This window comes from Arachis stenosperma, chromosome 10, assembly GCF_014773155.1.
Source record: "Arachis stenosperma cultivar V10309 chromosome 10, arast.V10309.gnm1.PFL2, whole genome shotgun sequence".
Classification (NCBI taxonomy): domain Eukaryota; kingdom Viridiplantae; phylum Streptophyta; class Magnoliopsida; order Fabales; family Fabaceae; genus Arachis; species Arachis stenosperma.
In genome coordinates, this window is record NC_080386.1 from 71,390,577 (window position 1) to 71,404,078 (window position 13,502).

The 13,502-nt window shown below is 36.2% G+C and overlaps 1 protein-coding gene and 1 pseudogene across 3 annotated transcripts; one reads left to right on the forward strand and one right to left on the reverse strand.

Moving 5' to 3' along the window:
* Nucleotides 1-2,177: 2,177 nt before the first annotated feature.
* On the forward strand, nt 2,178-6,610 carry LOC130955442 (serine/arginine-rich splicing factor SR34A). 3 transcript variants are annotated; one of them, XM_057882288.1, is made up of 14 exons: nt 2,178-2,349; nt 3,034-3,294; nt 3,445-3,559; nt 4,046-4,111; nt 4,220-4,294; nt 4,374-4,497; nt 4,843-4,889; nt 4,972-5,029; nt 5,298-5,347; nt 5,435-5,491; nt 5,760-5,839; nt 5,922-5,993; nt 6,105-6,141; nt 6,328-6,610. In XM_057882288.1, exons 3-14 carry the CDS (start codon nt 3,473-3,475, stop codon nt 6,346-6,348), a joined length of 774 nt encoding a protein of 257 aa, XP_057738271.1. In that variant the 5' UTR covers nt 2,178-2,349; nt 3,034-3,294; nt 3,445-3,472; the 3' UTR covers nt 6,349-6,610. The 3 variants fall into 3 exon arrangements, with proteins under 3 accessions (XP_057738271.1, XP_057738270.1, XP_057738272.1); XM_057882287.1 differs by lacking the exon at nt 3,034-3,294 and having other exon boundaries at nt 2,180-2,349; XM_057882289.1 differs by lacking the exon at nt 3,034-3,294 and having other exon boundaries at nt 2,208-2,349; nt 5,925-5,993.
* A 153-nt stretch (nt 6,611-6,763) lies between these two features.
* LOC130957216 (cytochrome c oxidase subunit 1-like) lies at nt 6,764-8,500 on the reverse strand (annotated as a pseudogene).
* Between the last annotated feature and the right edge of the window lie 5,002 nt (nt 8,501-13,502).

Genomic DNA, 13,502 nt, shown 5'->3' on the forward strand with positions numbered 1-13,502 from the left:
AAGGATCTTGAGCCAAGATCAATCGAAGAATGTTGACAAAGGATTGATTGGCCAAAATGAGAAGAAGCCATGAAGGCTGAGCTAGACTTACTTACAAAATGTGAGGTCTTTGGACCTATAGTCCATACACCGGAAGATGTAAAACCTGTTGGATACTGATGGGTATTTGTGAGAAAACAAAATGAGAAAAATAAAGTTGTACGCTACAAAGCTCGACTTGTAGCACAAGGTTTTTCACAAAGTCCCGGTATAGATCATGAAGAAACATATTCTCCTGTAGTGGATGCAATAGCATTACGTTATTTGGTCAGTTTATCTGCATATCATAAACTGCATATGCATTTAATGGATGTGGTAACAGCCTACTTATACGGATGGATCATTAGATCGTGATATCTATATGAAAGTCCTTGAAGGACTAAAGATATATATCTAAACCATCCAATGAATATTCATAGGGATTATACTCAGTTAAATTGCAAAGATCTTTATATGGTCTAAAGCAATCTGGACGAATGTAGTATAATTGTCTTACCGAGTATCTGGCCAAAAACGGATTTAAGAATGATGATATCTGCCCATGTGTTTTCATAAAGAAATTTGTATCTGGATTCATTATAATTGCTGTGTACGTTGATGATTTAAATATCATTGGGACTCTTGAAGAGATTCCAACAATTATAAAAACTCTAAAAGAAGAGTTTGAGATGAAAGATATTAGAAGGACTAAATTTTGTCTCGGCCTGCAGATCGAGCATATAAAAAAGGGATCTTTATTCATCAAACAACATACACAAAGAAGATCTTGAAAAGATTTGATATGGATAAGTCACATCCCTTGAATACCCCAATGATCATAAGATCTTTGGATATGGAAAATGATCAATTCTGTCCTAAAGAAGAAAATGAAGATATCCTTAGTCTTGAAGTACCATATCTTAGTGCCATTGGAGCGCTAATGTATCTTGCTAATAATACACGACTTGACATATCATTTACGGTGAATTTACTAGTAATGTATAGTTCCTCTCCAACCAGAAGACATTGGAATGGAATCAAACAAATCTTTCGATATATTCATAGAACGGTTGATATGGGATTGTTTTATCCCTATAGATCCAAGTTACAACTAGTTGGCTATGCAGATGCTGGATACTTGTCTGATCCACACAAAGGGAGATCTCAAACAGGATACATGTTCACATATGGTGGTACAGCTATATTATGGAGGTCCACGAAACAGACGATAGCAGCAACCTCCTCTAATCATGCTAAAATACTAGCGATTCATGAAGCTAGTCGCGAGTGTTTTTGGCTAAGGAGTCTAATTCAATATATTTTGTCATCATGTGGACTGATTGATCATAAGATAGCTCCAACTGTCCTGTTTGAAGATATTACAGCATGCTTTGCTCAACTTAAAGGCAGATACATCAAAGGTGATAGAACAAAGCATATTTCTCCCAAATTCTTCTTCACTCATAATCTTGAAAATCAAGGAATAATTGATATCCAACAGATCCGCTCAAGTGATAATCTGAATATTTATTTACAAAGTCACTCTAAAAATCCTCCTTTAAAAGATTGGTACATGAGATTGGGATGCGCCGATTTCGAGACATTAAATGATGTCGACGAGAGCGGGAGACTGTACTCTTTTTTCCTTGATTAGATTTTTTTTTGATTGGATTTTTCTTAACAAGGTTTTTAATGAGGTAGTCCCGTCACAAGGATATTGTACTTCTTTTCCTTCACTAAAATTTTTTTTCCATTGGATTTTTCTTTAGTAGAATTTTAACGAGACATATTCTTAAATGGTCATCCAAAAAAGAATGTTAAGATAAACCTGTGATATGGATACCCATTTAATGGACAGTTCACTCTTTTCAAGATGAGAACAGTTTCTCAAAACAAAATAAAATTAATAAAATCTTCTCTCTTCATATTACTAAAACACACTTCTCTCTTTCTCTCTTTTATATACACAACTATATATAAAATATTTTATATTAAGATATTAATTATGATAAATATTAATTCTAGTATTTTCTATTTATACTTATTTCATATTGATTATATCTTCCTAAGTTACTTATTTATCCTACAACAAAATATTTTCAGATATTGTCAACTCTATAAGACCATGGGCCAAGCGGTGTAAGCCCAAATTCTTTTAGCGTCTGTAATCCATAATCCATAAATTCATTTTAGTTACCCTAGAGTCTCGCTTTCTTCGTTCTTCCTTCTCTATCGATTTCGAAAGGACCTTGTTTTCCAGCTAAAGCATCAGCTTCCGCTTCCACCCTTCGCTAAGGTTTGATTGGGTGCTCAAGACCTTCTTCTTTTCTGGTATGCTCTTCATCCAAGCATACCTTCTTCTTTATTTTCCATTTTGCTTCTTCTGCTCCTCGATTTTTTAGATTACCCGCTTTTCAGTTAGGGTTTTTGAGGTGAATTTGACCTCGATTTCATCTGTGAGCTTGAGATTTTCGATTCCATCGTAATTCTTGCCTCTGGATTTTGAAGAATCGACAGTGATTGTCAATGTTTCATTGACCCAGTTGCATTCTGAATAAAGTTTCAATCTTGAATTATATTTTATTCTTTATTTACTAATTTCTTTTGATGTTGGGCATTGAAGTTGTTCTGGGCAGGAAAAACTCCAAATTAGGTAACTTTATCGTCTCTTTTGGTTGTCTATTCACTGGGTGAAATGAATCTGTGAGGCTGAAAACTTGATTAGGAGCTATTCCTTTGTAATTTGTGATTTTTAGGGTTGTAATAGTGGCTCAAACAATTGGTCCGTAGGTTGGTGAGAGAAATGTAGTACAGCTACCTCTCCAGGACAATTAGTGCTTTAACGAGTGCGTACAACTAACGGTGATGTTGCAATTTTTTGCCGGGGATAGTTTTAGAGAGAGAGAGAGAGAGAGAGAGAGAGAGAGAGAGAGAGAGAGAGCTGAGTAAGGTAAATACTTAAGTATATGCCGATCTTAATTTGATCTCATGACACCAATGCTTTCTTTATGATAGATGACAAGCGCTTGGACAAATATGAGCTTTGCAATCAAACATAGGGATATATAGAGGGAGTGGGAGAAACGGGTTGGAGTTGTTATTTTTTTATATAATTGGAGATTCTTGCTCACTCTCAGAAGATGTATGCCTGCTTATATTCTGGAGAGGATGAGGAGATCAAATTTTATTTCAAAATTGTTATAGCTTTGGAGCATCTTGGAGCAAATGAGCAATGGAGCTTGTGGAGCACCGCTCACCTCAAGGATTGCTCACTTGGTTTGCTTCATAGTTTTGGTTTTAATTTATTTTTGTGTCATCAAGAGTAATGTGATGATCACTAATTAAATAGACAATTCAGGATTATGCTCATCTTCATAAAGCGGCTGATTTCTTCTTTATTAATGTTTTTCCAATTTTTGTTTGTAGAGGAACTCTATAACTTCTTCAACCAGATATGAGTGGTCGCTTTTCTCGCACAATTTATGTTGGTAATCTGCCCTCGGATATAAGAGAATCAGAAATAGAAGATTTATTCTACAAGGTTTGTCTGTCGCTTTACTTGTTTAATACTACATTGTGGTGCATCTGTTTCATTATATTCTGTCTATCTTCAGTTAGCTTGGATATCTAATGATTTCCAAGGATGCTTAACTTGAGGATAAGGTGTGTACCTTATATTGTGTAGGAGTTGCACGATGTTCATTTTCCAATGTAATCTAAAATAGTAAGAGCAGGATGGCGAGAGTTTGTTTAAGATAAGAGTCTTTCTATGGGAATAAAGAGAGGGTACTGATCACTAGCCGAATCTGCTACTGTAGGAAAGAAGATCTATGTGACCAAATTTTCCGTCATGCCATGCTTTTTCATTCACTTCTTTTCTTCGTCGCTTCTTCCCCTCGTTCCCTTTCTCTTGGCACCTTCCCATCTCCGGGCTTAAGAATTTCCAATTGAACTCCTTCATCCATACAACAGGAATTAGTTGGTGTACTAACATAATTATCTTTTTTCCCCCCTCATTTACCTACAGTATGGCCGTATCATGGATATTGAATTGAAGATTCCACCCCGCCCTCCATGTTATTGCTTTGTTGAGGTATTTATACTTGCTCAACTTTTGTACCTTTTTGTTGGCAATTCTCTCTCTATATGTGTGTGGTTCTCTTTCTTTGTTTGATGATATCTTGTTTCTTTTGCTTGCTAGTTTGACAATGCTCGAGATGCAGAAGAAGCAATTCGAGGTCGAGATGGGTACAACTTTGATGGTTGTCGTTTAAGGGTAATAAGCTGTTCAAACTTTTATCTTGTTAGGTTGATAGTTTCTTTTGTTGTTTTTCCCATCTTTCCTTTTTTTTTAGGTGGAGCTTGCCCATGGTGGTAGAGGGCCATCATCAAGTGATCGTCGTGGCTATGGTGGTGGAGGTGGCGGTGGTGGTGGTGGTGGGGGCCGTTTTGGGGTATCACGCCATTCTGAATACCGAGGTGTGTCTGTTAAGAGAATTTACATCCTTGATATGCAAGGATCTGAAGCACATGCTAAATGCCTCCCTGGCTCCCTACCCCCTTCCCATATCCAGATTCCTTACCAATTTAGCATACAATCGAAATACATATAATGATATTACCATTTTCAATGACCCTGACCTGTGTTGGCATGGGTTTTACATTTTGAAAAATTTATGTGTTTTCTTTGCTTTATATGCTTCATGATTTACGAGTTAGCTGCATTGCATAAGTTACAGATCAGCCTTAGTTCATGAAGTTTTCTTTGTTTTAAATTGTATACACTTGACCTGAGTTGTTTTTTTTTTTTAAATTTATGTGCAGTTATTGTTCGTGGACTTCCCTCTTCTGCATCCTGGCAAGATTTGAAGGTCTTACAATGTTCATACTTAGCATTTAACTACTGCTTATTTCACCGTTCTCCCATTAACCATGTTTCGGATATGCTATCAGGATCATATGCGAAAAGCTGGTGATGTATGCTTTGCTGAGGTTTCCCGTGATAGCGAAGGTACATACATCTCTTTGATTTTTCACTGTGATATAGTTGTGAACTTGTGATGTCTTGCACTAATTTTATTGATTTTACATGTCTCCATTGCAACACTGTACATCTTTAAGCATAAGCTGTGCCAATGACAACTATCAAGCTTATGATACTTAAACTTTTAATTTTGGAATAGCTATGGTCTTTCCCTCTTTCTCCTTCTCTAATATGCTGATCCATTTCTTGCTAGATACTTCTCTATTTAACTAATTTATATCACTTTTCTGTTTAGGGACTTTTGGCATTGTTGATTACACTAATTATGATGACATGAAATATGCTGTAAGTTTTGAGACATGAAGTTTAATATATGAATGATACCAAGATTGCTACCAAATTCTGTTTTCTAACTTGTATTCTATTTCACAGATTCGGAAACTGGATGATACCGAGTTTAGAAACCCTTGGGCAAGAGCTTATATTCGGGTAACTGCTGACATTTGTACAATTTCTCATCTGTGTGTGTTTCACATGTAGAACAATTTTTTAATTTATGGGCGTGTTTATTTCAGCTGAGCTTGTCAAACTTAACAATTTCTACCTGTTTTGATTCATTTTACAAGCGATCTTTTGTCTCTGTCGCTTTTTCAATAAATGATCTTCCCAGACCCACACCTCTCTCCCTTTCCCACTTCCCTCCTTTTTACAGCATAAATGAGTGATTTTTCCATGATAATTTTGGTTGCTATTATAGGTGAGGAAGTATGAGGGTAGTCGTTCAAGGAGCCGCAGCAGAAGCCCCAGCAGGAGTAGAAGTCCTAAGAGGGATAGAAGGTGTTGTCCCTATTTGGTGTTATTGTTCTTTTAGTTATACATTTCTTTTACTTATGGAAAGTGCTACGGTTTCATTCTGCAGTAGATCATTGGAGCGATCTCTGTCTAGGTCACGTTCTAGATCCAGATCCGCATCCCCAATCAAGGCTTCAAGGTATACAAATTATAGTATTGTTTAGTATGATTTTGGGTTGCTATTTGGGTCAGATGGTGTAATATTGTTGAACTGTTATGTTCCTGAACTATTATTTATTGAATTATGTAGGCCAAGATCACGATCGCGATCTGCATCACCACACCAGGTATTTAAAGATTTTGAACTAAATGATTTTAGTATGGGGTGTAGTAGATTCCTGTTTGCGTGTATTCATTTAACCTGTATTTATGGTGTCTTCCCAACTGTGCCCAGGTGTCTGCCTCTATTTTGCTTTACATTTATGTATATTAATTCAGAAGCATTAATTATTTAATATATTTATTTTATGCAGGTGCTATCAGGAAGTGCTTGATATTCCCCCCAAACGCCGAGGTTCTCTGGTTTTACTGCCCCAGAATCAGTCATATTTATATTTGGGCTGTTGGTTTAAATTGTTTTAATGGAAAATATTTCTGTACCAGTTTGCTTTATTGGTCTTTTAGAGATAATTCTGTAGGGCATATACTTAGATATTCTGCGAGTATTTCGGGTTTTTCTTCGTTTAACGTGAATCTTATGTTAGACCATCCGTGTTAAACCAGCAATGAGCAACTTATGACTTCATATATTCCAAATTGTGACAGTTCATTTTGTAGTTCGATTTTGGCAGAATTGTTTTTGAAAAATTGCAAGACTGTAAGAATCGGGTTATGTTTGAGAATGACATTTAGAAAATAAAAAAAAACAAGGGTTAGGGTCTTGAGAAAGAGTCCACTGCTGTCCAGTCATAGTCAGTAGGAGCTGCTCCGGCTCAGCTCGATCCAATTTCAAAATGGCACTCCGGCCTTGTAGTACCTCGCTATCCTCTGTTGGTAAGTAGCCATTCTGAACTGAGCTTGCTTTCTTAACTCTAAAATTAGGTCGAAGTTGGTCCTCAACTCTTCTTCGTTGGAACCCAAATTTGGAAAAGTTCTGTTAGGTTCTTAGTAGCAGTCGGCGACCTTTTCTTCTTTTACTTCACATAGCTTTTCGTCTCCTTGATAGCTGGAAGTTCTCCAAAAGTATGAAAAGCTGGAGGACTTTGTACCAGCCATTCCAGTGTGGTTGAATTTTGTTCAACAGCCCAAGGAATGTTCGCCTTTGTTATGTTATTTCCACTGCTTGAAGTGATTGTTACGACCACGAAGAAACGACGAATCCCAACTACGGATATATAAGAGCCAAAACTACTAAGGGCATTCCATCCAGCGTAAGCATCTGGATAATCTGGAATGCGACGTGGCATACCCGAAAGCCCTAAGAAATGCATGGGAAAGAGGGTCAGATTCACCCCGAAAAAAGTGATCCAAAAATGGATTTGACCTAAAGTTTCAGGGTATGTCCGACCAAAGATTTTACCCACCCAATAGTGAAATCCTGCAAATAAAGCAAAAACGGCTCCCATAGAAAGTACATAATGGAAATGTTCATTTTAGACTTAGCCGGGACTACCCCCAGGAAGTCCTCCTATGGTGAATAAAAAGATGAACCCTACAGCAAATAACATGGGTGTTTTGTATTGTATCGAGCCCCCCCACATGGTAGCGATCCAACTAAAGATTTTGATTCCTGTGGGGACAGCTATGATCATGGTAGCTGCGGTGAAGTAGGCACGGGTATCAACGTCTAAGCCCACAGTAAACATATGATGAGCCCAAACAAGAAATCCAAGAACACCTATACTGATCATGGCATAAACCATGCCTAGATACCCGAAGACCGGTTTTCCCGAAAAAGTCGAAACGATATGACTTATGATACCGGATCCAGGCAGAATGGGAATATACACCTCTGGATGACCGAAGAACCGAAAGAGATGCTGGTATAATATGGGGTCCCCCCCTCCTGCGGGATCAGAAAAGGTTGTATTAAAGTTTCGATCGGTTAATAACATTGTAATAGCCCCTGCCAGTACCGGAAGTGATAATAAAAGTGGGAATGCTGTTACTGGAACGGACCACACAAATAGGGGTGATCTATGCATAGTCATTCCAGGTCCACGCATGTTATCAAATTTATAGAGCCTAAAATGAATGAAACGCTCTAAAATGGCTGGTAATACCACTTAAGGGCGGATAGACCGTCCATCCAGTGCTGCTACCCATTTCTACTAAGGCCGACCTTAATAGGAGCAAGAGACTTGGTGGCAACAACTAGAATGAAATATTGTTTAACCTTGAAAATGCTATGTCATGTACACCTATAAAAATCAAAACAGACCAATTACAGAATTACTAGATTCATTTATCATTGCCGGCAGGCATAACCATAAAAAAAAAATTCATTATAAAAGCGTGAGCCGTTATTGAAACACTATAAAGTTGATGATTCCCACCAAGAATTTGATCGCCGGGTCGTGCTAATTCCATACGAATCAATACTGAGAAGCATGTGCCCATCACTCCAGCAATGGCACCGAAGATGAGATATAGAGTCCCTATATCCTTGTGGTTGGTGGAGAACAGCCATCGGACCGGATTTGTCATAAAATGGAGAATCTTTCGTTTCCTTCCTTATCAGAGAGGGGCCCCTTCTTAGGGAGCGGGGCTTTTTTCTTGAAAAAGGGGGAGTGAGAGGAGTGGGATTTGGATTTCCTTTTCCTCTCAACCCCTCCCCCCAGGTTCAGGAGAGGGTCAACGCAAGGATCTTACTTCGAAGCAATCTCTGGAGTTTTCCCTTATCCGAACGGGTCTTGCAAGAAAAGATGATTTCATATTGAGCTCCAAATATACGCTATTGGGATAGGATGGTTGCTACTAGCATTTGAAGAAGAGGCGCGGTGGTGCGAGAAGGAAGGGAGGCGGAGGTTATCGATGGAGCTCGGCGTTGCTTCCGGACGTGGCGGCGGCGTGGATGGAGAGTAGAAGCGGAACGAAGTGTTTCATGTTGAGGGGATTCCGGCGGGGCTGCCGCGACTGCAGACTCTCCGCGTAGGTATGGCTACTACGATGGAACTTCTGAATGGTCATTATTATGTGATGATTTTGGTGAGCTTTATTGACGCTGATTGTTGATTGAGCAGTGACTCAGTGAGTTGAGCTATATTGTGGTAAATTATTTGGTGTTCAATTGATAATGTTGCAGTGTGTAGACCAATTTTGAAGGTTCAAAATGGCTTGCGTTTATTATGTATTATTTACAGAAAGTTCACACGATGTCAGGAAAACAATACGAGACAGTATTCTGAAAGCTGGTATTTTTGTTTTAGGTGAATGGATGAAAGTTTCAGTATAAAAGAAAAGAAAGACGAAGAAAATGAGAATATTTTCTGTTTGTAGACAGGTCTCCATAAATAAACAGTTCAATTCTACACTTAATAACTGTTCACTGAAATTTAGGAACAATTTTGTTCAGCAGGTTCCAATAAATAAAACTAAGAAATCACATAACTTCAGAAAGGAAAGTAAGAGTAAGGGAAGTAAGATGAAGTATCAGTATCCCACCTTGGAATTCTGGGGACACGCAAAGGTGTATCCTTGGGGAAACTTTTTACTGATGATCCGCTCCAAATTCATTTAACAAAGGAACCATTGATTGAAGAGTACAGGGTTAAGGGTTAAGGGTTTAAATGAATTTGGAGCAGATCATCAGTAGAAAGTGAAACATTCAAACCTCATAAGAAGAACATTGGAAAAGGGTTCCTGTGGTAATCTAAGAATAGGGAGTTATTCCTGTGGTAATCTAAGAATAGGGAGTTATTGCTCAGGGGAGACATTGCCAGTCCAATCTGATAAAAAAAATTCCAATAAAATTTAGTCAGTACAAATATCTCTAGTTCACAACTAAGTAACCAGTTGAAGGGCAATACCTGGGCTAAATAATACAAATATTAACAAAAAAAAGATACTCGTTGTAAAAATGGATCTATGCTCTAATAATAAGAGTGGCTAATTTTTTTTTATATGAAAAAAATATTGGTGTTTTTGTTGAAAATAGGAGTATTTGGTGTAATTACATATGTGTGGATTTTTTAGGTGGGAAGTCAACACGAGGGGGGCATGTTGTAACACGTGGAGGGCGTGTTAGACACGTGGCAGCATCTTAGCCAACACGTAGGTGGCGTGTTGCACCACGTGGGGGGCGTGTTGAACAATGTCCACAATATTGTAAAACACTTTAAATATCAATATTCAACTAAAACACCATCTCTCTTTCCATATTAAAAATAATTTCTGAATAAGAGTGCTACCTAAGCACCAAAAATTGATACTAAAACCTACAGACTACAGTTGTGGATAAAAACTATATACCTTGTTTAAGGTGTAAAGGTTAGCATAATAGTAATCCGCATAGTATGAAAATACTGGGTTGAATACATTAGTCCATTGGGCAGGTGTGGCCATGTGTTTTGTTGGCTGTCTTTCAGGTTTGCTTTCATCATCCACCAAATCCAACCAGCCACCTATAAATGTAAATAAATAAATAACCAAATGATTAATATATAGTACAAGAGCAAAGATGACTGAGGTCAACTTGTACAATGCATGGTTCAAAACATCCACATTCCCTCTGATATTTAATTAGCGAACAGGTAACAAAATACAGACCTAAATCAGCAGGAAATAAGTATAATCTTAAGGGAATTGAACATCCATTGTATGAAAGGCAGAATTAACACCGATTTTGGTCTTCTGAAAATATAAGTAGCATAAAATTGGTCCAATGACAAGTACTGGTCACTCAAAGCAACCGATTTAATGTTTAAAATGACATGAAGAACTATTTTGAAATTAGAGGATCAAATCAAACTAATGACACTTGTGCCCTTGGATGAGCAATAGATGTTTACTCCAAAAGTCAATTGAAAGTGTAGATGAGAAACAAACCTGTTTTAAGAAAACATGAAGCTGAGATGTGAATCAGGATCAACAGTAACCTCAAAGGAGGAATAAAGATATTGTTAAGCATGTTCTGGAATGAGGTAACAATTCCCATTTCCTTGTACACATTGTACAACCTTGGATGCTGCAAGACAGATTTTATAACAAATATATCAATAGACAAATGACAACATTACAATCAGTGTGCAAATTAAGCCAGAAAATATTTTACTCAAACTCATAATCTAAATTAGAAAACAGTAAAAAAACATGAAAAAAAATTATGATATGGAGCTGAAAGCTATGATATTGAAAATGAGCAAATCAGACGGTATGAATTAATGCATGAAAACTAAGTGAAACTAAAAACAAATCCTCATTATAAATTGTGATAAAAACTGATCTGTGATTTAAGCAAATAAAAAAGCTAGAAAATACCTGAATTAACCAAACAACATTCTCACTGTACAGATCATTATTCACTATCCAACTAGCTAATTGGTCCCATTCACTTTGCTTCCTACCATATATTGATATTCTATATTCAGCCATCTGCAAATAAATTAGGTAAGGAAAGACATACGTTAACAAGCATCTAGGAGGGAATAAGCCTAACAAAACAATGATAAAGAAATGGAAAATAAATATCAACAAAAAAAAAAAACTCATCCCGCTAAATGGGAAAATGGGAAATCATCATAAAACCAAAACATACAAAATTCTATTTTTTAAATAAATAAGAATAAGAAAGGATGCTTCATCCAGCTGCTGCTAGTTCACAAAAATTAAGAGCCTGAATTATAATTTGAAAAGAAAAATGTCATGAATAAAAATGCTAAAGACTTAATTTAAACAGATTGGCCAATAATAATAGAAAAAATAAATTTAAGTAGACCTTTCCTTAATATAAAATAATCAAAGTTGTATTTAAAAAATATTAGGACACTGGACACACATAGGAAAAAAGCAGGAAAAAAAAAAAACCAACTATGCTCAGTTGGTCACCTGCCTTTTCATGGAAAAAATTGAAAAAAGCAAACCTACATGCTTATAGCAAAGCCAAGTTTACAAAAACTATATACAAAATAGCATAGTAAGAAACTTGTCCATGTTGATTTTAATACCTGAGGAAAAGCACCTAGGAAACCAATACCTAAAAGAGTTTAAATTAAATTAATTCAAAATTAAATAAATAAATGAAGTGTTCTACTTGAATTTTAGAATTTTATATGTTGTTTTAGGTTGTAACATGACAGGATATGGGAAAGCACCTGATATTTACTGGCAGCGAGATCAAAAAACACTTTCTTTGTCAGCTCTCCAAGGAAACAACCTATTTAATGCAAGACAATAGTTTGGGCGCTTGTAAGTAAAGATGATAAGACTGAATCAATCACCACAGATCATAATAATAAACTCCAGCATGAATGCCGAAACATTTTGTCAATAGCCCCATGTTATTACTTTGCAAGACATTCTTATTTCCTTCTTGAACTAATTCTTAATCCATAGGTAGGATTGCTTTTGACAACAATCTAAAACTGCAAGTAGATATAGCTCTTATAAAACCAACATAATAAGTTCAACAACCAAAATAAAGCAAATTAATATAGATCAAGTAGGCTTGAAAATATATTCTTGAAACTCATTCAACTAGCACCTAACCAACTTTTTTTATCCAATTTTGTATGATATGGCTTGGTGAAATTAGACAGCTACTAACAAGTTTCAATGTTTCGCAGCACATGAGGGTTTTTTTCCTTTTCTGTACAGCAACTGTTGTCAGATGAACTTTATTTTAGCATGTTATATAAAATCCTTATTTGAAGTAGAATGTAACAAGCAAAGAGACTCCAAAAAGCAAATAGGTTTTCTGCCATTGTGACTAGTTATAAGTAAATAAATAAGTGAATTACACAGGACTTCAAAATGTATAATACTGAACCCTAAACACTAAAATAAATGTATAATTCTGAAAGGAAGTTACCTTGAATGAGATTATCCTGCTTTAGGAATATCTCCTTGAGCGTACTTTGACCACAAGGATTCTATTTAAGATTGAACTTGTCAAAACGATGAAATGTACTGTTGTCTGCGTGGACGTCCAAAAGGTCAACATTGAGGTCATATCTGTAAAACATATGTTCAAAAATCAGATTAACTTACAGAAGCTTAATGCTACCAACTTCAGTAATAAATTATGATAATAATAGAAACTACAGAATAAGATCTTACCCAGTCTAATCCAAACTCTCAAAAACTTCTTTTAAGGTCAGATATGTCCCATGTCTAAATATTACAACCTGGACAAGTTAAGATTATTCACAGTCATAATCTTTCTAAAAAACAATTCACAAGATATTAATAATCAAAATGGTGTAATAAAAGGCATTTGGTATTGACTTCTGCAATGATGATAATCAGTTGATCATTTTAAGTATCCTGAATGTCGCAAGTATTGCAGCAGTATTATCTATCCCATTCATATGTTGAATTAGCATACTAAAAAGTTATTCAATACTCAATCCAAATTTCTCTGTTTGTAGAAAAATTTACTTCATATCACATATCAAGAGATTTAAGTATCTTAATTTACTTCATATGCAACAAAAATGTACCTTTAAAACTTAAATGTAAATTTTATCACATTCCCATTAAACCAGCTACA

Excerpts from the sequence above, each read along its gene's own strand:
- LOC130955442 (XM_057882288.1), top strand. The coding sequence starts at position 3,473 with ATGAGTGGTCGCTTTTCTCGCACAATTTATGTTGGTAATCTGCCCTCG. Across the intron at positions 5,492-5,759 it reads GGGCAAGAGCTTATATTCGG|GTGAGGAAGTATGAGGGTAG; the intron begins GTAACTGCTGAC and ends TTGCTATTATAG. Across the intron at positions 5,994-6,104 it reads TCCCCAATCAAGGCTTCAAG|GCCAAGATCACGATCGCGAT; the intron begins GTATACAAATTA and ends TGAATTATGTAG.